We start from the raw sequence: 27327 nt of genomic DNA, 5'->3' as shown, positions 1-27327 counted from the left end.
CATTTATCTGTAAGTAAAATAAGACCTCAATTTTGAAAATTAAATGGTTGTTAACTTGTGATTTCTGGGTCTTAAATTATCATATATGCAGTGTTATGTACCATGTATAAGATTTTGGAGAGATTCTGAAAGGGTGCATGCTATACTTAGGGGGTGTAAAAAACATTTAGCTGATACTCTATTACTTGGAATATTTATAAAACTTTAAAAATACATTACGTACCAAAGTGGCAGCTTATCTTCAGAGCCCCTGTCTGGTTCTTAAGATCTGATTTAAACCAGGGCTGGAAAAAGTGTCAGTGTCCATCTCCTTTTCAGAGCACTTTGCTAAGTGACCACATTTCCCATCCAAAGGCTTTGTTAAGAATGATTTTTTTTTTTTCTTCTCATTTTCTTTTGGTCTTCTTTGCCTCTGTCATTTATTCCCATAGAATCATGAAGTCATTCCCCTGGATCTTAACACTTTTTTCACAGCCTCTGTTTTGTTTGTTCCCTTCTTGCTTAATTAAAGAAGGTCTGGTTTGGTTTAGTGATTCCTGCTACTTATAAGCTAATAGCTCATTTTTAGTTCAGACTTTTATCTAGGAAATCAGAAGGTTGTTAAAAATCATTTTTTAATATTTTATGGTATTTCTTTTTAATGAACTAGATTCTAGAAGCCTGTAATAACTAATGCTTACTCTGATTTTTTAATAATATATTGATATGTAATCTACTTTGCTTAAAAATTAAAATATTAAAATGTATGTATGTGGACTTTTGGGGTGGTGAGTCTGCAGAAAATTAAACATTCATTAGGTGTCTGTCTTCTCCAGAGTTGCTTTTATATACAGCATGTTTCTTCTCTTCTCCCCATATATTCTTTTTTGGAGAGACTCCTTTCTCTCTCTCTCTCTCTCTCTCTCTCTCTCTCTCTCTCTCTCTCTCTGTGTGTGTGTGTGTTTTCTTTCTAGCTTAAATCGGTCTATGTTACATCATTCCAGGAATCTAACAGGTTGACATGCACAGTATTTCCCATACCACTTTACATATGATAGGCAAGCTGGGCATGGTGGCGCACACATTTAATCCCAGCAGCTAGGGAGACTGAGGCAGGAGGATCAGCCTCAGCAATTTAGGAAGGCCCTAAGCAATTTAGTGAGACCCAAATTAAAACGAATAAATAAATAAAAAGGACCGAGGATGTCGTTCAGTGGTAAAGCACCTAAGTTCAATCCCCAGTACCAAGAAAAAAAAAAAAAAAGACTTCTTGGAAGTCCCAGTTCTGATTTTGATGAATTATTTTTGCACTGATGTTGAATATCTGTGGCCTGACTTGATCTGTTTGAGAAGTGAATACTGTTGTTCATTAGGTGCTCAGGTGACTTGAGCAGCCTCTCACCCCTCTCAGAAATATTTCTGAGCACCTGCCAGCCCATGTGGGCTTTCGGTAAGGAATGGATCTTTCTGCCCAGGGGGATTTAGGCCAATTGTGGGGTTGGCAGCTTGACTTTGGATCCCCTAGTTGTCTTCTCTCGTGACTTCCTGTGTCTTCATTGAATTTTCTTACACTCCTCCCTCCCTGGGACCCTAATTTTTTCCCTTCTGTGTCACTGTACTTTGGTGTTCACTTTCCAGAAGAAAAGGGTTTCTAGTCACACTTCTTTATCCTTAAAGGCTCCTGGTTGGTCTGAATTGCATTCTCTAAACAAAAATTCTTCTTGGGATTATGTCCCAAGGTTGTTTTGAGTCATTTTCTCCCTCATGGGATTTTTTTGAAAGTAGTAGTTGGTACTCTGTGGGAGAAAGCTTTTTATCTACATTGTACAAGATGAGATAAGTATAGTCTGTGGTTTGTCACTCCTACCACAGCTAGAAGTCTATTGCTTAACATTTTGATAAATAATGAGTGGCACAGTGGTTCATTTTGGTTTTGTCTTTTTGTGTAGTACTATTTGTGGAAAAGGGAAGTAATCCAAGGAAGAGCAAAAAGTAGCTTATGTTTATAGAAACTTTACTTGAGTTGTGAATAATTGAAAACAACTCTAAGATAAAATACTTAAAGAGTAATTTGGCAAACTATGATGTATAAATATAATGAAAAGTCTTTAAATATGTAAATATAAGTTGAAAAAACAGATCCCAAGGTGTCATAGATACTAGTTGTAATGATAGGAAAGAATACACTGTCAAACCTAGAACATACGCTAGGTCAGCTGTTGCTAAGTCAGGTGTGCTGCAAATCCTCTTTCATTTTAACCATGTGATTGAGGACGTGATTTCTTCATGCCTGTTTCTTCAGCTGTAAAATGGAAATGAATATCTGTCTGTGTGGACCATTGAGTTGTTGGGAGAGGCAGAGACAAGAATTTGGGGAAGCATTTTGGAACTGGTAAATCACTCCTCAGAGGAAACTTAGTAATGTTGAGTTTGACTTTAGAAAAGCAGCATTGGGCAGAAGAATTGTAAACTGAATTCAAGAAGACTTGGATTCTTAACTGTCCTGTAACCTGGCTGTGTATTTTTCTTTAACCTGGTTTGTCTCTGTTTTCTCCTTTGTCAAAAAAGGGAATGGACAGTATTGCCTACAAGGTCCTTTCTACTTATGCTGCAAGTGTTTAAATTCAGAAGCAGATTTTGTCACAGATTCTAACATGTCCACTCTTTTTCTTTGCCTGTTTGTTTATTTACTTTTGGTACTGGGGATTGAACTCAGGGATGCTTTACCACTGAGCTACATCCCCAGTCCTTTTTATTATTACTATTATTTTTTTTATTTTGAGACAGCATCTTGCTAAATTGCTCAGACTGGCCTCTCAAGCTTGTGATCCTTCTGCCTCAGCCTCCCAAATCCCTGGGATTATAGGCATGTACTCCCACACGCAGCTTTCTGCCTTTCTAGATAGTGTCACCTTGGTGTTTATTTGTATGCAAAAATAATTCTAGCCTTGTTTTAGAAATCCAGAATTTATTCATTAAGGCCACTGTTATATGGGAGTCTTTAAAAATGTATTTCTGGGCCTACAGGTGGCATACGCCTGCCTGTAATCCCAGCGGCTCTGGAGGCTGAGACAGGAGGATCACGAGATCAAAGTCAGCCTCAGCAAAAGTGAGACACTTAGCAACTCAGTGAGACACTGTCTCTAAATAAAATACGAAATAGGGCTGGGGATGTGGCTCAGTGGTTGAGTGCCTCTGAGTTCAATCCCCCCCCACCACCACCACCAATGTAGTTGTACAAAACTACTAGAAGACTGTAGTATCATTAGTATTATGTTATATTAGTAATATTGCAGCACATACCTGGGGATGTCCTAAGTTTAGAGGTAAGGACCTATCAGTCTTTTTTCCCCCCTCTCTTAAGTTGTGTTTATTTATTTAATTTTAGGCCAGAAGAAGTTTGCAAACATCAAATGGACAGCTTGACCAAAAGCTTAAAAGCAATATGCTATAGGCCTTCTATGCCTGGAGGCCACAGGAGGAGGGCTGGTTTAGTGGCCCTCCTTCACCTTTAGCCTCCTCTCCTGCCTATATTATTGCTTGCCTTGGGCAAGACTTCTAATCTCCGGGTGCTTCACTTTTCCCATCTGTAACTTGCCTGTTCCACAAAGGATTTGGCCAGGGCTGCCCTGGGACTGCTCCACTGCTTTTACTGGTGATGGAAGATGAATAGAAACAGGCTACCATGTTTTTATAATTGCATTACTGTTCAATTCTTTTTCTCTTACATGCCTTACTTGTCAACTGAATCTAATTCTAAACTAAAATACATCTATTATAATTGCATGTTTGAAGTTATGTTTGCTACAAGTTAATCAAAGGTTTCCATTGAATTTACTAATTGTGAAATTATGGACACAATCTCATGATCAACATTTTCATTCTTTCCTAATTAGCCCTACTGCATTCTTTTTTATTAATTTTTTTTGTAGTTGTAGATGGATACAATGCCTTTATTTTATTTATTTATGTTTATGTGGTGCTGAGTATCAAACCCAGGGCCTCACACGTGCCAGGCAAGTGCTCTACCACTGAGCTACAACCCCAGGCCCCCTACTACATTTTTATTACCATTATTATTTCACTTTAATTATGGAGGAATTAGTACATTGTTAAATTTGATTTGAGAAACAGTACCCTTAAAATTTTTTGTCAGGTCATAGACCTATTTGTTGGCTTGGGAAGGCAGGACAGTTTGTACCTTTTATATTTGAAGCTGTTATTCTAAATATCTCTGGGCATACTTAAGAAACAGAAAATGAGTGTCAGGCAAATGTAGGAGTTTTCAAAAACTGACAGTTTGAGAGGAATTTTTAACCTAGAGTTAAGTCCTTTGGTTTTACACAAGTTAATTTGATTCTGATTTAAAATTGCAAGTAGGGGGTCAGGTATGGTGACACATGCCTGATATCGCAGCTTTTTGGGAGGCTAAGCCAGGAGAATCGCAGGTTCAAGACCAGCCCGAGCACTTAACTGATGAGACCTGTCTCCAAATAAAAAAGGCTGCGAATGGAGCTCAGTGATAAAACAACCCTAGGTTCAATCCCCACTGCCGTGAACAAATAATGAATGAATTTTTATGTGGGTGCTGAGGATTGAACCCAGGGCCCACACGTTTGAGGTGAGCACTCTACTGCTGAGCCACAACCCCAGTCCCCCTCCTTCAGGTTTTGAAATATGACTATTTATGTGTATGTGACACACACTAGTATAAAATTGGACTTTAAAATTAGGTCTATGTTCCCCTAGCATTTTCTTTTTAATCATTTAGTGTTTGCCCTGCTAGTTAACTAAAGAAATTTTAGAAAGTGATAGCATTGGGCTGGAGATGTGGCTCACTGGTAGAGTTCCTTTCTGATATGCACAACAAGCAAAATGAGCAAACAAAAATGATGAATTTCTGGGCTGGGGTTATAGCTCAGTGGTAGAGTGCTTGCTTAGCATGTGTAAGGCACTGGGTTCGATTCTCAGCACCACTTATAAATAAAGGACTGTTGACAACTAAAAAAATATTTTTAAAAAAAATGATAAATTTCTCTACACTAAAACTGGGAAATTTTGGAATTCTAATTCTAAATTCTTACTTAGTTTTAAGGAGATTGTAGTGACTTATAAAAGGTTGTTCTTTGTTGAAGACAAAGGTAGTTAGGTGCTTTGCTAATTGCTGTTAAAGAATAAGGTCCCCTAGCCTCATTTGTAATGGGTTTCACCAGGCGCCCTCTTGGTAGAATGCTGCTGTAACAAGGGTTTCCTCTGAGTTCCCTGCTATGGGGTTAAGTAGGCGCTAGTTCTTCTCTCTCATCCAGTTGCCTTCACTTTAAGAGTTAACGATGTCTGCAGGTGTGTTGGGATTAGCACTGGAAAGTTGTGTAAGGGGTTTTCTTTCTTTTGATCTTCAGAAGGGGATGAAAGATGGCCATTAAACTCAAAGGATTAGGTCCCCTTTCTTCACAGACTTTAGGTACCATAAATATTTCACTTCAAATGCAAAGTGAGAATTGTATACATCTGGGGGAACATGGGTGTTTTATATTACCAGTTGGAAATTATTTAGTCTTCACTTACAAATTAAATGGTCTTTACAGAGACATTTCTCCTGAGTGTACTGGGATCTGAAAAAATGTTTTGTGTTTATATCTCAGTGGTGATCTTATGGCTCCTCGTATTCCTAACCCTTTTTCTTTCTTTTTTTTTAAGTTAATGTCTTGCCTACCTTGTACCCTTTCCCTCCTTGTGTTCTCCCCTTCTTTCTGTAATTCCACTGGTTCTCAAAAATCTGCTGGTTCTAAAATTTTGAGAACAACTACCCATAAGAATTATGGCATGCTCCTATGTAGGGATATGTGCAGTTTTTAAGTCCTATACATTATTTAGAAAAGGAGGGTGAGGCTGACATACTGGCAGCAGAGTTAGACAGTTTACATTCTCTGAAAACTGGTGAGAAAGTAGGAGAAAGCCCTGCATAGGAAGGCATAGCTTCAGCTTTCAGCTCTCTTCTGCTCCTTGCCCTGTCACCCATTTTGTTGGTTTCACTCCAGAATGGAATACGGGGGATTTTTTTTTTTTTTTTTTGTCTTTGTGGGGAGAGAAGGGTTTGGGTAGGTGCCAGTTCTAGACAGTTCGGCCTATTAAATGATTATTCCTTTCTTCATCATATTACATTAATCAGTCATTTAGATCAGACTTAAACTCTTAAACTACGTTCAGGTGGCCCAGTGACTTACTGTATCTATATAATTCTGTATTTTCTACTTCATTCCTGAATTGGGGACTTGACATCTGGGGAAAGCTCACAAAGACTGTTTCTGTTATTAGCTGTGACAAATGATTTATGGACATTCCTTTTCCAGTATTTCCTGTCCTCTTTTTTATTTTGTTCTTTTTCTTTCAGAAAATTTGGGTGGTAAAGTACCAGATTGCAGGCAGTCAGTCATATGAGAATTTGAACCTCAAAACATGTACTGGTGATCCAAAGACAGGGAAGAGTTAAGTTATATGAATAGATGATTTTTAGAGATGGGCCAAGTGAAGTGCCAGATCAGTGGGTTGTCGTAGCCAGTAGGCCTTGAAGTAAGGAGTAGGGACCTAGTGCCGGGTAACTTCCTCCATGCTTCCAGATGAGAAGTGCGCCCCATTACCACCTTAAGCTTCTACTTCTGATGCTCATAAAATTAAAGGAATGGCTCGATGTGTAAAGCTTATCCCAACTTTAGGCCTGTACTATTACTCTAAAAAAAAAAAAAAAAAAAAAAGATGAGGCAAAAAGAAACTGTGAAAGGTGTTTGGCAACGAGCAGGAGAGGTGCTCACAGACTCTTTGATGGTCAATTAGCCAGAAAATGTGCTAAAGACTGGGTGCTGTGCTGGATTATGGGTCCAGGAATGACCCTGAGGTCCTGAGTGGCCCTGCCGTTAGAGCAGAGACGATTATAGACCTTGAAAAGATGCCACAAAGGCTTTAATTAAGGGGCTTACTCACACCCCACTAAGTTTGGGAAATTAAACTCTTATTTGTGCTTAACTGAATTTTTTGGGGGGAGGGGGTTGTCTGGGCTTCCACATGTATTTCAACAAGAGCACAATTTCCCCCAGATCTGTTTTGTGCTGGAAGCCATTTTTCCATGGTGGCTATCAGCAAGCTGAGAGTTTAATCAGCACAGGGACCTTGGTGCAGGGGTAGGCTGGAGAGGCCTTTCGCCTGGGTGGGGTGCTTAGGACATAGGTGGGACACTGTACTGTTTGTTTATACATTTTGATATACCAGGAAGTCATGATCTCTATTTGGACTTAAATACTCAAATAAAAGAAAACTGATTAATGTATTCTTCAGAATTTGAATTTTAGAATTCCTCTTCACAAGACAATATGATTCTCTTTGAATTGGCAACTATGTGTCTCTAGACACAGGATGTGCTCTTTCCAAAAATGTTTTTGTTTGTCAGTGAGATAAAAGTAGCCTTTGGAAGTTGGCTACCATCCAGGTCTGAGTTTTCCTAAGCCTGGACCCATATTTAGTTCCATTCTGATATAACTGCTTTTATTTCTGGACAGATTGCTGTTTAAGATGCATCAGTCCTACCTAGCACGCGATGATCACATTAATCCACCTAAGTTACTGAGCTAAACTGCCCTCCTTCTGTTAACATTGGGGACTTTCTCACCTTTGAACTTTCAAGACTGATTAATGTTTAGTGGGGTGTTTCCCCTTTGTTAGTGAAGCAATTCTGCCTGTAAATTAGAAAACCCAAATTAAAAACCATAAAGGTTTTGAAAACGCTAAGAAATGCTTATGTTTTAGTAATTTTAATTTTTTTTTCAGCATTTCTAGTTCACCTATAATGTCAGTCAAGTAGCACATCTTTTAGGATCCGTCTGTTGCCCTTGATAACTTGAATCCTTTTGTATGCTGCTCAGTTTGTATAGATCTAGGACAACCTCAGCCTTGCTCTAATTGAGGCAAAATGCAGAAATGCTAAGTATTTGTATCATAATCTGACCTTGTAGAATTGAAAAAAGGACAAGAGAAGTTAAAGTTGCCATCACAGCTTTAAGTGTGCAGTTTTCAGCAGAGTGAAGTTCATACAGAAATCCCAGTGTTGGGTTTAATGTTTACATTGTAAGTGGGTGGTGGAGACTGTTTATTGAGAGAAAGGACAGCAGCCTCTTTAATGCCTGCTCCACTGGGATTCAGTGAAGACCTTCTGGATGCCCTTATGACTCAGATGGGTTCATGTGCTATGGTGAAAACCTTTTTTTTTTTTTTTTTTTTTTTTCATTTTGGTACTGAGGATTGAACCCAGGGGCACTTAACCACTGAGTCACATCCCCTCAGGCGTTTTTATTTTTTATTTTGAGACAGGGTCTTGGTAAGTTGTTTAAGGCCTCACTAAGTTGTGAGTGGCTGGCTTTGAACTTGCAATCTCCTGCATCAGCCACCCCAGTTGCCAGGATTACAGGTGTGTGCCACCATGCCCAGCTCTAGGGTGAAAACTTTTGGCATTTGCCATTTAGAATACTGTCATACTTGGCGATATCTTAAGGCATCATGCAAATTTTACTTCTCTTTGCTTGTCTTTAGAAAAAGAGAAAATTGTATTTGGTGACATAAATATTTTGTTTGACCATATACCTGCCTAGTTAATGAGCTTAAGCAAAGTTTGATCCAACTGTCTCTAGAGAGAGAGAATGCAAGCTGGCAACTAAAGAAGGTATCTGAATTTTGCTAGAAAGTACTGATCCAAAGGTTATATGAAGTAAAAATTCTGAGTTCTTATCTCTCAGGCTTTATTTTGCTAACATTTGCCAGAATGAGCACATCTGGCTTAGATTCGAAAATAGTTTGGTTTTATGCTTCAGTAAAAATGAATCCAATCAAATTGAAATTGAAGATAGACAAAAGGAAAGATTCTGGTACAGCAAGGTTATCAGGGAAGGTCTTCAATATTTCCTTTCTGAGGGGCCTTTTAACCTAGGCCAGTGTCTTTCTCAGAGGGTGTGTGTGTTCAGCTCTGTTGTATGAAGGGGTGCTGGGTGATGGGAGAAGGGAGCCCCAACAATCTCTGAGGTTTATAGTTTTATCAGCTTGGGTTTGTCAGTCATAATGCTGACCATTGACACTTTATACAAATTCCTTGGTTTATCATTTGAAAATTTCTTTTGCTTTCTGGTTGGGGAGATAATCATTAGATTTTCATTTTAATAGAATTAAAATATACCATCTTTATCAGACTAAGCAATAATTCATGTCTCACCAGGATTTTGTATTATCTATCCAGTTTGGTTTCTGAATTATTTCATTTGATTCCCTTCTTCACCCCTTTTCCTAAGTGTGGATTAAGTACTTAAATGCAATTCACTGGAACTCTTGCTTTGACCATGAAACAGAATTGTTTAGCTTGGCAGACATGAGAAACAGACCACCTTACATTTTGTCCAGATTCTTAGGGTTAAGGACAATTAAAAATATTTTTCAGGTCTTTCCCAGAAATATAAAAAACATCTTTCGATACTGATTGAAAAATATGTACAATTCTGTGCATCTGTGGTATTAACTTGACAGTAGCAGATTTTCCCTCCCTTCCAACCCTATTTTGTAGTTCCTAATTATGCTGACCTTGAAGCCATTTGGAGACTCAGCAGCTTGCTCTTCCATAAATAATGCACTCACTCCGAGTGGCAGGCCGGAGGCTTGTGGCCCGGCTCTACTGGGTATTTATAGTTCATGCCAGTAAACGTGGCTTGAATCAGCCAGGAGCTGTGGGCCTGACCCTTTTCAAGTGGGTGGCTAGAGAAATGAGTCGGCATTATTTTAAACTTCAGTAGAGTCCAGGGCATGAATACGCTCCTGTGGCACTGGTAATTTAGCCACTAGTGAAATGGGCCTATACGTTTGGTTTGTAGTCAGTTAAATCTTGAGAACCGTTACTGATTGGCGAATTGTGTCAGTGCATTGGCTCTCAGATGAAGAGAGAACTTTCTGCCAGGCTTAAAGTAAAGCAGGGATCAGCTTGGACTTGTTGGGTCTGGCCTTTGCTCTGGTTTTGCAGAAGATGCTCCAGAACTGCTTAGGAAGCTCTTTTCAGACAGGAATATGGGTCGCCTTCTGGCAACGCAGCCTGTAATTAGCCAATGCGGTTCCCTGTAGCTTGTGAGGACACTGCAGCTTGGGTTTCTCCATGTAATCAGGTAGAAAGGAGTGATGTCACTGGAGTGAAGTAATCCATTGTGGACATGGTGTCAGGTGTTCCACAGCTCCTTCCTCCCACTCGGCATCCTATCTGCATTTCATTTTTCCCCTTTGTCCTTTGAAGGACAGTTCCAGGTACTCAGGCTCTCCTGACTGTGTCCTCAGCCTCCTTTATTTCATACTTCCTGCTCGGACCCCTGTGATGAACACACAGGGCCCTTATTTTCCTATTCATCCCTAACTTTTCCTCCTAGGAGTTCCTTAATGTGATAACTTCTTGTTAACACTAGAGAGTATGAGGACTGCTTTCTTAGCCTGTGCTTTAAAGAATAGTTATTTTTAAAGTTGACTTGTGGGCTTTTAGTGTTAAATGTCTATTGACATTTTGCCAGAAGAAACATTGATTTTTCTCTCTTTTTCAGGCCCTGCTTTCTTCCCTGGGCGATGTGCTGAGATCTTTGCCAGGGGTCAAAGCATTGGGAAGCTCGGAGTCCTTCATCCTGATGTTATCACCAAATTTGAGCTCACCATGCCCTGCTCCTCCCTGGAAATCAATATTGAGCCTTTTTTGTGAGGATGGATCTCTGTTGTATGGTTCTGTCCCCTAGTGTCCCTTTCTCCTCCTCTGGTGTCCTCTCCTCCTCCACAGGGTGCATCCATTTGTGTTTTAATGTTTAATAAAGTAAAAAGCTCCGCCTGCCTCCCTGGGTAGCTTGCATTGGGCTGGCGTGTGCAGTGTGGAACGTGTCTGTGTGCTTTCTTGGATGAGCACCAGAGGAGTGCACTGGGGGTGCAGGTCCGTCTGGAAGCAGAAGTGCTCCTCAGACAGCAGGTTTCTCCTTGTCACCCGTAGCTCCTGCATAATAGGATCCCACTTTTTTTTACCCCTTATGGGTGAAACAGGATAATTAGAACACACATCTCACAAATGTGAGATAGTAAGAGTTTCAGCTTTTATTTTCTTCATTTGGCATGTGTTTTCCATTGGGAACAACAAAATAACAATATTTTTAGAAAACTTCTAAGATAACTACAGTCGAGCAATTATCATTTTTGAAGCCTTTTTAAAGTGAAAGAAAAACCTGAAACACAAATATTTAAAACACGAGAACATGAAGGTGTTTTTCTACTCTGTGATAATCCTGAGTACATGCACCATAGATCTGTTCTGCTTACAAGAGTTAAAATGGGCAAGTGTTGATCCAGTGCAGTGTGAACATTAGGACAATGAAAAACTAATTTTTGCATTAATCCTTATGTAATAAGTCAGTTATCAAATTATGGTTTTAAATACTTAATTGAGCTACTAGTTTCTGCTTATTTTATAGGGAAGTATAATTGCTGTCCTCTGAAGCTAAACCCCTGCCAGTTCTCCTTGTCTTACATCTTATTTTCCTTTCCTGCTTTAATCTAGAATCCAGCTCAAGTACTAAGTGCTATCTCTTGAAAACAGAATCTGGATCTAATGTTTGGTAGAATTTCCCAGTGACTATTGAGATGATAGAAGCTTGGGGGTGTAGCCCAGTGGTAGTTAGTGTTTGACTAGCATGTGTGAGGCCCTGGGTTCAATAACCAGCACCGTAAAAAAAAAAAAGAAGAAGAAAAGAGACATGATAATAAAATGTAAAAGTTTGGGTAGCAGTAAAATAACTGAAAAGATAATGGAACAAGAATTATGTTTATGGAGCTTCTGCTCAGCCTACTAAGAAAAACCCTCACCATATTACAGGGAATATGCTTTGCCTCAGTAGGGAGCATTGTTTAACATAGTAAAATTTTGCATGTAAGACTTCCACCTTAACTTCCCAGTTCTTTTGTGAGTAGACCTTTATTTACATTGTAAAAATTAAGTGAGATACAAGTCAGAGGGCTTGTATCCAGCATACATAAAGAATTTTTACAACTTATTTATCAAGCAATCCTGTTTTCAAAAAATGAATAAAAGAATAGAAAAAAAACATTTCCTAAAAGAAATATGAATCTGTGCAAAGACACACAACCGCATTAGTCATTGGAAAAATGCAAATGAAAACCACATTAATAAAATACTGCATACCATCAAAATGTCTAGATTTTAAAAGACTGATCAGGTGTTAGACAAGTGGAATTATCATGCACTGCTGTTGAGAGTATAAAATGATAAACCATGTAAGAAAATAGTTGGCAGTTTCTTAAAATGTGAAACACCTACTACCCAGCCATTACTTCTAGGTTTACCTGTAAGGCCATCCACACAACAATTTTTGTGCAGATGTGTAGTGTTATAGTAGTTATAAATTGCAGTATATTCATTCTGTGGAGTACATCTCAGCAATACACAGGAACTGCTGGTGCTCAAACAACACAAATGAATCTCAAAGCATTATGTTAAGTGAAAGAAGCCAGATGCAGAAAACTATGTACAGGTAATTCCATTTATATGAAATTCTAGAAAAGTCAAAAGCAAATTAGTTGGTAGGATCTCCAAGTGGAATTGACTGTAAAGAGTTTAGAGGACACTTTGGGTAATGAAGATTTATCCAGCCCCCTAGATAATTTTTGAATGGCCAGAAACTACTTGTATTGATTATTCAGCATGAAAGGGGAAAGATCAACTCCATGCATTTTATAGATGTCTCTGCCCTCTGAAGCAGGAAACTGAGAAGAAAAACCGAATTGGCCACAATAGAAGAGGCAAACCTAGCTTATGAGTGGAGGCTCCACAGCGAGACCATCTTAAACTTGTCCTGGATAAAGCATTTGAATTGGAGCCAAGGTAGCTTGCCAAAAGCCTTTATTAGAGGAGACACATCTTAGTAGAAGCTGGCAGCTCAGGTATTATAAGGAAAATTAAATATAATTGATTTTTGTTCTAGTTTACAGATGACTCCACTTCTATGGCCTGACAGTCCTGCATCACTCTTCTGTTTATAGTCTTCCCACATCTGATCTGGTTTCACGTGCGTGTGGGGGGGGGAGGAGGGCGGTTAACAGTCATAGGAAGTAGAATGAAATTCTCTTGGCTGGAAACAGTTGAGTCTTGGAGAGAGTAATGACTTGCTCAAAGGGCAAATAGCAGTAGATGTGATCGAGACACCTAATAACAACTTGGAGTCCATGAGTCAGTGGTTTTGCATCATTTACCTTTTTAGCCAACTGTTGAGACTTCACAAGTTTCTTCTAAATATAACAAATCCTGAAAAACAAAAAGGTAAGACTTCTACTTTAAAAAGTTGTACAGTTGGGCACAGTGGCATATGCCTGTAATCCCAGCTGTTTGGGAGGCTGAGGCAGGAGGATCACAAGTTCAAGGCCAGCCTCAGCAACTTAGTGAGACCCTGTCTCTACATAAAAAATAAAATGGTCTGAGAATGTGGCTCAGTGATCCCCAAGTCAATCCTAATGCCAAAAACAAAAGTACAAAGTAAGGCCTTCCCAAACTAACCTTTACTTTCCCCCCTAATTTCCTAAATTAACTTCACTGTTAACAATTTTGGCCTCCACTGTTTCTGACATCTTCCTGTGTTTAACAGTCAGCGTCACAAACTCAAATTCTTTTGGGTCATGCTCTACTTACTGGTTTGCCACAAGTTTTATTGTATCTCATGTTTCATTTAATATGGCTTATTTTTCCAGGTTACCTCATTCTTTCAGTTGACGCAATATTCTCTTGTATGGATGTCCGTGAATTGGTTCAGCTATTTCTCTGTTGATGGTCATTCAGTTATTTCCAACCCTTTGCAATTATAAACAATGTTCCAATGAAAACTAGCACTGGCTTAGGGCCCAAGAAAAACCAGTCTTTATGGATACAACTGTATAAACATTCACATTTGGCATGTGATAGGCACACTTAAAGATGCATGGGGTTAATTAGATATTTCTTAGATGTGACTATTAACACTTGAACAACATAATATTCCCTTAGCTTACATTCCTACATGTAAATGTTGCCAGGTCAAAGGATGCATTTTGAATTTAAAACATATTGAATGACTATTTTTACATTTTAAACAGGAGCCTAAGTAGAAACCAGCCAAACTGCTGTTCCTGCTCTCAGCTCATTGGATTAGTAAGAAAGAACATTACTCAAAATTTTGCTTCTTAATCTTAGCCTCTGTGCTTGGTATTTTGTGAAAACATCAATAACAACACTTGGATGTTGGCTTGGGCTCTTCTCTCCATTTTATCCAAAAGCAGACAGATGGTCTTAATAAAATATGCCCTCTTAGGGACTGAAGCATTTGACCCCATCTGATATCTCCCAAGTTTTGGTTTCCTATGTTATTAGGACCTTAATGTATATTGTAATGGACTGAATGTGTCTTCCCCCAATCCATCTGTTGAAGCCCTAACCCCACAATGTGCTGGTATTTAGAGATGAGGCTTTTGAAGGTAATGAGGGCTAGGTGAGGTCATGAGGGGGAACTTGCGATGGGATTAGTGCCCTTGGAAATGACACTATAGCGCTGGCTCTCATCTCCCCTCACTCTGAACACAGAAAAAAGGTTCCCATGAGCACACAGTGAGACAGTGGCTATTCATTGTGGCCCAAAGAATGAGATCTACCTTGCTGGCATCTTTATCTTGAACTTCCAGACTTCAGGACTGTGAAAATAAATTTCTGTTGTTTAAGCCACCCAGCCCATGGTATTTTGTTATGGCAGCCCGAGCAAAGACAAACTGAACATTACATTTAAGAAAACCAAAGACTGGGGCTGGGATTGTGGCTGAGTGGTAGAGCATTCGCCTAGCACATGTGAGGCCCTGGGTTCCATCCTCAGCACCACATATAAATTAAATAAACATATTGTGTCCAACTACAACTAAAAAATAATTTTTTAAAAAAGTAAATACTCGCATGTATAATAAAACTAAAGGCAGCAGTGCACCTCTGGGTGCCTGTGAGCAGCTCCCTAAGACCCTTGACCAGAGTCAGTGTGGGGAACGTGACCTCTTTGGACAAAAGTAGGGGAGTCAAATGACCTTGCTTGCCAAGAAGGGCAAAGTCCATGCAAAGCAGTCTTAGTCTCCTTTACAGAACAACCAAATGTTATAGCCAGACTGTGGATTGAAAAAATATCTCCAGCAAAGGGTTCATGAAATTGTGTCTGGCCAAAAGCCTTGAGTTTTTTCCACCCCCATATGATGAATGCAGTGTTAGAACATGTTCAGTCTTTGGGACGGTGTCACATGCCTGTAATCCTAGCAACTCAGGAGGCTGAGCCAGGAAGATCTCAAGTTCAAAGTCAGCCTTAACCACTTAGTGAGACCCTGTCTCAAAAAAAATAAAAAGGGCTGGGGAATGTGGCTCTGTGGTTAAGCACCCCTGGGTTCAATCCCTAAAACCAAAAAAAAAAAAAGTTCAAGGACAACACTGAGTTTTTCACATCTCATTCATAAGGTTCAAACTTCATTGTTGATTCAGGAGGCCAGGAACATGGCATGATTCTGCATTAGAAAACATTTTGAAACAGCCCATCAGTGTCAGGAGGCTGTGGCAAGGCTGAGAGCAACTGCAGCACTGGGATTGGAGGATTTGTGAGTGCCAAGTAAATCAGGCCATTAAGACAGCATGAAGATGTGGGGGAAATGTGACTTTTCTATAGCCAAAGAAATTTTCTACTTCCCACAAGCCTCCACTTTCTGTAATGAACAATGAAAATATGCCCGTCCCTAAATAAGCATCTCCTAAGGGCTGACAGGAAGCCTTGGGTGGAAGTAAGCTTGTGTAATCACCCTTTTTTGGTGCTGGGTAGATACCATGTCACATCCCAGCTAGAGATGGGCGGGGTTAATCAGAGATCTCCTGACTGTGAGTCTTGGTCAGAACATTTAAGCAAGAAGCACTTGGGGTGGCTTTGAGGCAGGTGGGGCAAGATGAGCCAGACAGAGAGGCGTCTCATAAACAAACCGTGCTGTAGGAAGATCATTTAGGCGGGATGACTTGTGGAAAGCACTGGGCCCAGCTGTCACACAGAGGGCCTGGGCTGGGGTTTGTATAGGGGGCATAATGGAAATCCCTTTTTGATCTTCGAGAAACTTCAACATCTTTTTATCAGTACTTAATTAAGATGTCTAAAATGGCTTGCGTTTCGTGTACTCTGTATAATTTGTCCTGTGTGACTGAGGGACGCGGCAGCCTGGAAGCCCAGGAGACCTCAGTCCTCCAGGCTCATGCATACAGGTAGAAGAAATGACTTGTGCAACAGCCCTCAGAGCCACCCTGCTGCCTCATCAAGGACCTCGGGCCAGTGCTGTGTATATTAAAGAGGTATTGACATTCTTTGAACACCCGCATTAGGAAGACTCTGACCAAGGGGACCTGTATGTCACAGCAAGAGAGAAAGCAAGGCCGGCAGATGCGTTAAGGCTGCATTCCCACCGAACTCCAGCTACACCCTTTGCTTTTCTTGTTTGTTTTTGCATGCCATATAGACAGGCGTGAAAAAGGAAGAAGAATTTTTGGCTTCGTGTAGCTCCCTTGTCTCATGTGGCTGCAGTTTTAAGAATTTAACATTCTATTCATGGCCCACATTCAACTCTCATTCTTAATATGCATCTGTAAATATTTAAATGTGTCCTACAGGTGTGCCCCACTTTAAGAAAACAAAGGATTCATGGTGCACCCCAAGTAATTTATTAAAGCCTTATGTTTAGAGAAACGAAGGATAGCCATATGAGTTTTAAACAGCAAACCCTTCAGTGAACTTAAAGTCTGAAAAATAAAAGCAGCTTTGAGGAAAACATCTATTGTGTAAAATAAGGCAAGCGGATACCACTATTTCACTTGGTTCTGCCCCTTACTAGAGAACCAGGGCTTCACTAGTAATCATCAGAGAGAGAGCCGGGGGCACTGAGTTCCCCGCAGGAGGCAGGATCATGGAAATATTCTACAAGTTTCATTTCACAGAACTAGTTCAGGGAACTGGGCAAAGACAAGACTGAGGAACACAATGGGCACAAAGGACACAGATGCTGGTCATCTCCACCCAGGGCTCTCTGGGAACAAGGTTGTGAGTAAGCAATTCAGAGGTGTAGAAGAGGAAGGAGTCTGAAGTCACCTGTAGATGTCACCTCATTTTTAATACAATATCCATGCGAGTTTACTTTGGTTTTTCCTTGTAAGCACTGAAGGTATCTGGGGAAGCACCTCTGGTCAGAGCTGATCCCACATGTTCTTTAAGCCTGGCTCATACATTGCTTGTGTTGCTGCAGTCCTCCACCTGGAATTAATCTCCCCCTCCTCTCAAATCCCATGACACGGTATGTTTTCCCTACAGTCTTAACACTTCAGATCTTGAATTGTAATTCTCTGAGCCTGTGTCTTCTCTCTCCTTGGAGAACTCCACAGGACAGGTTGAAGTTGCCCATTCCAATGATGCCTGGCATCATAGGTAATAAATGCATCCTGCTCACAGTACAAAGAGACTCCTAGACTGCTCTTGCAAATGTAAGTGTCAACTTCTCATACCATTTCAAATAGCAAACTGGGGTACTTGGAGGCAGAGCACGTTGCAATTGTTACTTTGGCTTAGCAGATAGTGCACTCACCTTACCAGCAGCAGCTCTAATACGCCTTCCAACACAGAGTGAAATTTATCTCATTTACAGTAAAAGGACATAGAGGTGGGCACTTAAGCATGCCAGTGTAATATTTCCACTAATCGTGCGTGACCACTATGGGGCTTACTGGTATTTGCATGTGATTGAATCATGATAACAGAATCATGCAACTTGCTACTTACCTTTATCCCCTTTTTCCAACTCAGGTCCAGTGAACTCAGAAAAACGATCCAGGGTAAGGGGGAAAAAATCCAAAGGAACAGAACATTGGCTTTTGAAGCATTTAATAAGAAGTCAGAATCAAACAAAAATGATTTATTTTAAAAAGAATAAATTTACATACCGTACATAAGCAAGACAGCTGAAGGCTTCCAAAATAGAAACCTGGAACACATGGTCCTTAAACACCACATGCTTTGATTACACTTGGGGAGCATGAGTTGTCTATTTGGGCAAGAAAATCCCATGTTTCAGTGAACAATTGAGCATGTGCTGGAGCAATTTCCTCCTCTGCCATTGAAGTCCCCTTTAGTCCAGAGGTCTCTTCTATGCCCCCCCCCCAATGTATTGTTATGATGCAGATTTGAGCAAAACTGTCATGAAACGACAGCTACTCGGAATGAAGGTTAAAGGATGAACACCACAGACCATAGTGACAGTGAGCTGGGGGTGGCATGGGGACAATCAGGAAAAGGGTGAGTCGTTCTGTCTATCTCCCTGGAGGCTTGGCATCAAGGTTGGCTGGGCCACGTAGGTTTACATTGGACACATTGTGGGAAGCTGGATTTACAGTCTTAATCTCTGAAATTCCAGATCAAGAGAGGGGCTTTGGACCAAGACTAAAGCCAAACCAGCAGGGGGCAGTCTTCCCCCAGAGAGGAAATGCACACTTCATCAAAGGAGACCCCGGCCCAGCTCCCTGAAGAACACTTTGTGGGAGGTGTGGTGGTGGTGGTGGTGTAAGTAGCGGGAAGTTCTGTATGAGAGATGCATGGAAGAGGGACAGCAAGGTAGCATTTGAATCAAGAAATGACATTTTTTCAATCGTTTTCTGCCTGATTCTAGGCCATAGACCAGAAGTCCCTCAAACTATGTATGCTTGGCCTCACCAACATACCCTTATTCTCCAGTTGCTGTGATCAGATATTTTTAAAAATGACCAATCATGACATCCTTCTTTAATGTTCCGTGGCTAATACATTCATCTTCCACTCAAATTCTGTAAATATAGCTTTGAATACATCCATATAATGGCTTAACCTTCCTATTGTTGGGACTTAAAAGGGAGAACTGTAAAAAAAATTTATATGTGAATGTTCACACCTACTGCTATGACACTAGTTACAGCCTCTCTTCTCCAAAATTACAAGTGGGCAAAGCTGATCCTTTTGTCACCTGACTTCAGACACACCAAATAAAATCATTTTCTGTAAATAAGATCTAGTATTGCAAACTGGTTTAGCTTTTGGTAGGGACAGAAGTATGGGAAAGGGCCTTATCAAACCAACAGCCACTGTACTAAAGAAGCAGCCCTAGGCAGGAGGGCCTGCAAGCTAGGGGTCCCCCCCAATCATGTGCTACAAGTGATAGATCCCTTTTGATCCCTGCCTTCTAACTGTGATAAGTGTGAAAAGAATTTTCAGTAAAAATGGTATGTTTTGCTAAAAATTGTCCTTGAGAAATTGAAGTACTAAGTCTAAGATCATCCCAACATTAAGGCCATGGAACATATTTGAAGTCAGGAGAAACGTGGGTTTCAGTTTTAACCCAGGATACAGGGGTCTGAACCTCTGCAAATTTTAAGGAAGATATTTTTTTTTCCCAAAATGCGTACATAGTAATGATATCTTAGGAGCATAAAACATTGGCTTCTGTGGATTAGGGACTATTCCCCAAAAGAGAGTTTGTTAACTACATATTTATAGTAACATTTGAGAAAGTTGTTGGTACCTATTCTTTATGCTTAAGAACTGAAGAGGGAACTCTGGTGTATGCATATGATCACCTTCCTGAGGCTAAGCAGAGCTCACCCTAGGTTTAATGGATGTTCTCTTTGATTTGCTTGTTTTCTGAAGAGAAGCTGAAGTTGTTCTTGCCATTAGTGACCTTAAAATTGCCAAGAGTTAAGAAGTGGGAAGATAGATTCTATCTAGTGGATGAGAAAGCAGAATTACAGAAAGTAAGTGCGAAATGGAGGAAAAATGTCAGGAAGCCCTGTCACCATCAGGCAGTATCACAGAAGCCTATCCCCTTGGAGTCAGGGCCCCAAAGGATTAAGGTTCATCCATTCTTCTGTTGATCCACTTTCACAGGCAGATGCCAGTAACTTCCAAGTTTACATGAAAGCCCACACTGCTAACGACATCAAAGACTGAGGCAGGAGAGAGCATAACCTCAGCATGTCCCAGTCATGTCAACATGTGATGAGGTGGCAGCAGCCAGTAATTCTGTGGGTCACAAGAGTATAGTACTGGAAGCTGGGACCCTGCAAATTGTATGGTCAAGGAAGAGCAGATCCTCATTTCCACATGAACCTGGAGGAGACTAGGCCTCGTGAGGAAAGCAGGCTCTTCCCATGGCCTCATAGCTCTGCGGGCACCCTTCATCTCCTCCCAGGAAGCTTTATTCCCATGGTCGTAATCTAACTTGACCATCACACAAGGAAGTTGTCTTCTCCAAGGAATGTGGTTGTGCATGGCGCCATCCTTTCTCCAAGACCAAAACTCCAAATTTGGAAATGAGATTCAGTGCTGGGCAAGGTCATAGCTAAAAAGACATGTTCTACCTCCACATCCTCCAACTCTGTTGGCTCTCCAGAGCCCACTGAGATTTGTACACATTCTTCAGCAAGGCCACAACTCCTGCCCACCCAGGACCAGGTCCAAAGTCCATGTAACAGAAAGGGGAGGGATGTTCTTGAAGAATTCAGTTATGGTTTTCCGCTTGGGTTGGCTGTAGCACAATCCTTACAGACTAATGGGAGCATCAGTTCCACGGCAGCAGCATCTATCTGGTATCAGCAGCACAGATGTGTGACTTAAACTGTATCAGAGAAAAACAAGTGGTCAAGATTGCCCACCCAACAACTTTCCTGAGTCTTGGCTCTCATGTCCAGTGGGCTAGTTTTCAACTGTTTGAGGCTCAGAGCAATCCCAAAAACCTGTGCAGCATTGGCACAAAGGTGGTAGCACAGATGCCAACTGACGTGTAGGTGACAAACTTGTAAGGCACTTCAATCTCCAGTCTCCGTCTGGCCTCCTTGTTCCTGGTGACCACCTTGAACCACGAGTACAATACTTGCAGGGAGAGATTTTGTACAAGTTGACGCACCAAGAGGATCAACACAATTCCCACAATAAATTTGGTCAGACCCAAAACTAACATGTCAGTGGTGAGCGGTGGAATGTTCTGAATGACAGGGAGCGATTCCGCGGGCTTGGACACGAGCTGAAAGAAATGATTGATCCAGAACCCTATGGCCACCCCGGCCCCTGCAGCCAGAATGGTGGTGGTGTCCGCCCGGGTCGGGCTGTAGTAATCAGACACAGGGTAATTGTAGCACAAGAAGAACGGCACGACGAGGACGCACACGGGGAAAAGGGGGCTGGCTGAGTCCAGGCAGTCGATGAGGGTCCAGGCAGGGTAGGTAAGGACAATGAGGAACACGGTGATCAGGACGCCACCCAGCACATCCTGTGAGGAGAGAGAACAACAGTGAGTGCTTCCTTGGGGTACAGCTCTAATTTTGAGCCAAAGATGATCGATTTGATATTGAAAATACAATTTCTGCACTGTTACCTTTCACAGTACATGCTCGAAGAACAAAAATAGGAAGAAGTGCACATAACCATGTTATTCATGTTACATATTTTCTTCCATTTTTTTTCCTGCATTTTAGAACTAATTTTGTCTTCCTTCATAAATGCCTATAATCTCATGGTTCTTTTAGTCTTGTTTGTTACTTAAATCTTAAAAGTATTCCAAAACTTATATCATAAATATTGTCATGGTCTTCAAGAGGCTGCCATCCTTGGGGGCAGGCAGGGTTGGGCTGCAGGCTGGCTGGAGGGGGCAGGTAGCTTCTGGGGGAGCCACACTGACAGCAAGCAGAGCATAGCATCTTCAAGCAGCAGGGGTGGCATGTCATATGTGCAGGTGGATTGAGAAGACTCTTTGGAAATGGTGGAGTCCAAGCTCACCTTGCTGGACTTGGACCACTGCTCTGTCTTCAGAGACCCAGTTTCAAACAGCTGCATACAATTTCATTGAGCTGCTGTACCATGTTCTCCCTGATCCCATTCTTTAGGACATTTTAGATTGAAGAACATTTCTTTCTTTCCTTTCCTCCTCCCTTCCTTCCCCGCTTAAAATATCATGAATTCCTTGATGTCACACCTTTTCTTCTTCCTTTAGTTTTCTCACTGCAAAATTTATTAGAAGATGAAGTCTTCATGGAATCAATAGACCAACACAGTTAAGTCAGAGAACTGACATCTTGCTATGGTTTTGTCTCAGATTTCATGTGGATTATTTTGGAAGTTTACAACTGAAACATTTAAAACATGTTTCCTAACACACTGGAAAATCTGGAAAACACCAAAAAGCAATACACATGCATTGTAGAAAATCTGGAAATCTTTGAAAACCATAAGAAAAATAGATCTGTGGTTGTGCCACTGAAATTAAGCACTGTCTATGCTTTGGCATATTTCCTCCAACTTTATTTTCATAGATATGGGTTAGATGGATAGACGTAGATATATTGGTATTAGTATCCTAAGCATTGCTTTTTTAATTTTACTACTAAAAAGTTTATTTAACAAAAAGTTTAATATGAAAATGTACATGGTCTGATTTTTATGTCATAGTTAAACAGGCCCTCAGGAGAGGGGACATAGATTTCTCTGCTGGATAACCATTATTTTTACTCATTCCAAGGCTTCAAACATGATCACACCATTTCCCTGCATGACCACCATTCCAGTATTGTTCTGTTGCCCACGAGTTGCCATCTCCACATGCTCATCTATCAGGAGATTCATAAAGGGGTGAAATCCCTGCAATGTTCCATGGACATGTCTGCTATCACTTAATTTCTTTCTTTTTTTTTTAAAGAGAGAAATTTTTAATGTTTATTTTTTTTTAGTTCTCGGCAGATACAACATCTTTGTTTGTATGTGGTGCTGAGGATCGAACCCGGGCCGCACGCATGCCAGGCGAGCGCGCTACCGCTTGAGCCACATCCCCAGCCCATGCTACCACTTAATTTCAATGATAACTTCTTGTCCATAATTCTTTCAGCTTGAGAGGGTGAGCTTGGCTCATGTTGTCTACTCTGTAAGCCCAGAGATGCTTTGAAACGGCAGGCTCGTTTTTTTCTAGTAACTTCATTCTGTGTGTGTGTGTGTATGTGTGTGTGTGTGTATTATTGGGGATTGAACCCAGGAATAACTCTACCACTGAGTTACATCCTAATCCTTTTTTACTTTTTATTTGAGACATGGTCTTGCTAGGTTGCCCAGGTGGACCTGGAACTTGCCTCAGCCTCCCGAGTTGGATTACAGGTGGGCACCATCTTGCCTGGCTTAACATTTTATTTCTTGCACTTCTGATGTCTGGGAAGCCTGAAGTTAAAGTGCTGGCATTTAGTGCCTGGTGAGGATCTCACAGCTGTGCCCTCACAAGGTAGAATGGATGGGAGGGCAGAGAAAAGAAGGCGAACACTATGTCCTCAAAGATCAAAGTGAGGGAGAGCAAAAAAATAAGCCTCACATTATTTTATTTTTGCGTATTGCCTATAAAACGCCACCTGATGTGGGTAAACCCTGGGAGAGAATTGGGTCTTAGAAATAAACACTGAGACTGCAGCACATTTCACAGATTAGTGAGCATCCATCCATTCTGTCAAAGCCACATATGAGTGCCTACTGTATGCTAGACAGTACACTAGAGAATGCTGAGTGAACTAAGTAAATACAATCCCCACCCACACAGCTTGCAGACTGGTGCACAACCAGTCACTGTTACCTAGGTGGGCAACCAACGGGACAGCCTGTGGATCCTGATGGTCTCTCGGGGAAGGACAGGAGAGTAAGCGCCGGCAGGAGCCTACAGTCCTATGTACTTCACAAGGACAACACCTTGCTAGCCATGTGCAGCGCTTGCTGGGTGACATCAGGACTAGATTTTCACTTTCAAAAGACTGTCTTGGCTGCAGGGAGGACAGATGGGAAGGCCACCTCCTGGGGTGGTGGTAGGGGGAGTCTCACACCATCCATCTACACGTTGCCTCCAGTTTTCCAACGGCACATGGCTGCTGTCTAAGCTTCTAGCATGAGATGATGCCGCCTCTCAAAGGCCACCTTCTACTTATTTGTTGGTTGTTTCTTGGGCACCTACATCTTCCTCCCAACAGCTTTGGATTTCTCTGTGGGGATCCAGGAGGTTCTGGGAAACCACGGAATTGGAGCATGGTGACCTGGGAGGCCACCTGGTGCTCCACACCACCAATCACAGAGCAGTGGGCAGGGTGGTCACAGGGCCTCCCAGTCCAGTCAGAGTGACGTCGGGGCTTTCAGCTGGGATTCTTGGACAGCGATGTTCTCTCAACCTCTGAACACTGTGTCCTGTGGATTACGATCCTTGACTTAGACATTTATTTCACTCTGCTCTCCTGGCTCTCTCTGACCCCTGCAGTCTCACTATTGGCTTCCTCTTTCAGCTCTTCTTCTTTCCACATCCTGAATGTGGGCATTTCCCCAGATTCTATCTTCAAGCCTCGTATGTTTTCTCTCTTGAAGAGCTTATGCAGGTCCATGCTCTCACCTCTCCATTCTTTATCACCGCGACTCTCAAGTCTATCTTTGGGTGTCTCTAATTCTAATCCTACCTTGTTTTTTTCTTTTTTTTCTTCTTTTTGGTACCAGGGATTGAACCCACTAAGCCACATCCCCAGCTCTTTTTTATTTTTTTATTTTGAAACAGGGTCTCACTAAACTGCTTAGGACCTCACTCGATTGCTAAGGCTGGCTTGAATTTGAGATCCTCCTGCCTCAGCCTCTCGTTGCTGGGATTACTGGCGGCCACTGCAGTGCCCAGTTTAGACCTGCATTTTAAACTTAAATGCTAAATAAGTCCACATGGATGACCTGTCAGCTCCCCAAACCAACTTGTCGAATATAAAAATTACCTAAGTCCTCTTCCTGCAAAAAATGGTGACAGAAAGGAGCAGTTTATGAAAAAGGAAATGTAAATGTCTCTCAAATATTTAAAAATATCCCCACACTTACTCATAAAACACATGAAAATTGAACTACACTGAGGGTAAATTAAAGTTTATGTTCCCACAAAAGTTGGTAAATGCATGTTTATAGCAGTTCTATTAATAATCACTCCCAAATAGAAACAACCCATGCCATTCTATGGGTGAGTGGGTAGCTAAGCTGTGGTATATGCATACAGTGGAATACTTCTGAGCAATGAAAAACATCAAACTACTAATGTGTGTGACAGCTCTGGTGAAGCTTCAAGCAAGTTATGATGAGCAGAAAAAGCCAAGACCCAGGGGTCACATACTGAGCAGTTCTATTTATATATCATCTCTAAAAGACAAAACCATAATGATAGAGAATGGATCAGGGGTTTCCCAGGGGGTCTAGATGGTCTTAGATGTGGCTTCAAAGGGGTGATATGCAGCAGCTTTGGGGTGATGCAACTGTTCTGTACTGTGGTGGTGATAGCAATAATATACATGTGTTAAAATTCATAGACCTCTATGCCAAAAGTCAATTTTAAAATACACATGTTAAAAATTTTATTCTAAAATTTAAAATCCCATTTCAAACAAATAAATGAAAATTACAAAGCAGGTGGGCTCTTCTGTTGCACTGAATGACACAATGGAGTCCCCACTGCTGTGTTTGGTCAAGCAGCTCTGGACACCTGGAGCTCCCAGCATGCCCGTGTCCCATTTCCCTCTTCCACACAAACTATGCTGGGAACACCTATCCCTGCTGAACAGAATCCAGGAGGCTAGCATTCTGTTAATGAAACTGTATGTTCATTAATCACTTGTCTATAAAATGGTGCGTGCTTTATGAGGATGAACTTGTTGATAGCTTTAAAAATTACTCATCCGTTTATCCTCTGACCCTCAACCTTATTCTGGGTCTCGATCTTAGTGATACAACTGCCCATGGCTGAAATGGGACATTTTCCAGTTATCCATTGTAATACTAAATACTGTTTGTAATAAGAAGATACTGTGTGTATATAACAAGTATCATAGCAATACTGTTTGTAGTAACACGTTCCATCTATAGAAGGACGGTTAAATTTAATGGTGGTGTATTCACAGCATGGAATACTATGCTATAAAAAGAAAAAGGACACTCAGATGCTTTTTTTTTTTTTTTTTTTTTTTTAAAAATGTTCAGGTTTTTTTTTTTATTTTTTTTTATTTTTAGTGTTTATTTTTTAGTTTTCGGCGGACACAACATCTTTGTTTGTATGTGGTGCTGAGGATCGAACCCGGGCCGCACGCATGCCAGGTGAGCGCGCTACCGACTCAGATGCTTTTTAAAAGGCAAGATGCAGGAAGTGTGGATAGTACATTATCATTTTCATTGAAAAAAGCTGAGGGAAGTTATAGACGCATTTGCACTTGAATACACAAAGGGGTATCCTTGGATGGCTGGGAAGGAGGCTTTTCACAAGATACTGGGCTAACCTTTTTGAATTTTTTATCAAGTGGTTGTGTTACCTTCTTTAAAAACATAGGTGAAGCCAGGTGCAGAGGTGCACATCTGACCTCCCAGAGACTCAGGAGGCTGAGGCAAGTTCAAGAACAGCCTGGAAACATAAGCTGTCTCCAAATAAATAAAAACAGGCTGGGGATGAAGGTCAGTGGTAGCGCACCCCTGGGTTCAATTCCCAGTACCAAAAGAAAAAAAAAAAGCTATGTAAACACTTTAACATTATGATATTAGTAATAAATTAAAAAACAAAAGCCTTGTCACCCTGTGAAATGAATCTAAAGAACAGAATTTTAATGCTACTGAAGTAGCAGTCATAAACTTTATAAAAATAAAATCAGTGGGTGAGGTGGTATACACTAGTAATCCCAGCTTCTCAGGAAGCTAATGCAGGAGGATTGCAAGTTCAAGGCCAATCTTGGTAACTTATTGAGACCCTGTCTCACAATAAAAAGGGGTGATGGGTACAGCTCGGTACCCCTCAGTTCTGTGTTTTATAGATCAGTCAAAATCCAGGGGCCCGGATGCTGAGCAGTGGCAGAATCCCCTACAGCCTCTGGCGGGTCAATTTTGCTCATATCATGTTGTTTCAAAGGCCCTGGTTTCAATCCCTAGTACCAAAAAGACTGAAGAAAATAAAACATAAGTGAAATAAAATTCTACCTCTCCTTCTCCAAACAGGACTTTCCTTTTAAACCCTGCAGGAGAAGGGATCTCGGGAGCCTAGGTGCATCCTCTGCATAGCAGGGCCTGATAAAATGTCACCAGCTGGGGACTGAGAGCACTTTGCGTATGTTTGAAGGGGGCACTGATTTCAAAGGAGGCAGAGCCAGCCATAATGAACTCAACACAGCAAACAAGCCTC

General features: G+C 41.1%; 2 protein-coding genes across 3 annotated transcripts in view; one reads left to right on the top strand and one right to left on the bottom strand.

Moving 5' to 3' along the window:
* Positions 1–10865, top strand: part of Farsb (phenylalanyl-tRNA synthetase subunit beta) — a 71787-nt gene extending 60922 nt beyond the window's left edge. For both annotated transcript variants that reach the window (XM_046439717.1, XM_058577552.1), the window contains exon 17: positions 10587–10865. In XM_046439717.1, the coding sequence (XP_046295673.1) occupies positions 10587–10738 (152 nt within the window). In that variant the 3' untranslated portion in view covers positions 10739–10865. The remainder of the gene's footprint in view (positions 1–10586) is intronic.
* A 7111-nt stretch (positions 10866–17976) lies between these two features.
* The window catches only part of Sgpp2 (sphingosine-1-phosphate phosphatase 2), a 109514-nt gene continuing 100163 nt past the window's right edge, over positions 17977–27327 (bottom strand). Inside the window, exon 5 of the mRNA XM_046439718.2 lies at positions 17977–21402. Coding sequence (XP_046295674.1) covers positions 20851–21402 — 552 coding nt within the window. The 3' untranslated portion in view covers positions 17977–20850. The remainder of the gene's footprint in view (positions 21403–27327) is intronic.

Source organism: Marmota monax, unplaced genomic scaffold, assembly GCF_021218885.2.
Source record: "Marmota monax isolate L192 unplaced genomic scaffold, Marmota_monax_Labrador192_F-V1.1 WCK01_AAM20220418_F8-fsc00041, whole genome shotgun sequence".
NCBI classification, from domain to species: domain Eukaryota; kingdom Metazoa; phylum Chordata; class Mammalia; order Rodentia; family Sciuridae; genus Marmota; species Marmota monax.
Note: the sequence above shows the minus strand (reverse complement) of the source record. Positions and strands in the feature narration are given on the sequence as shown.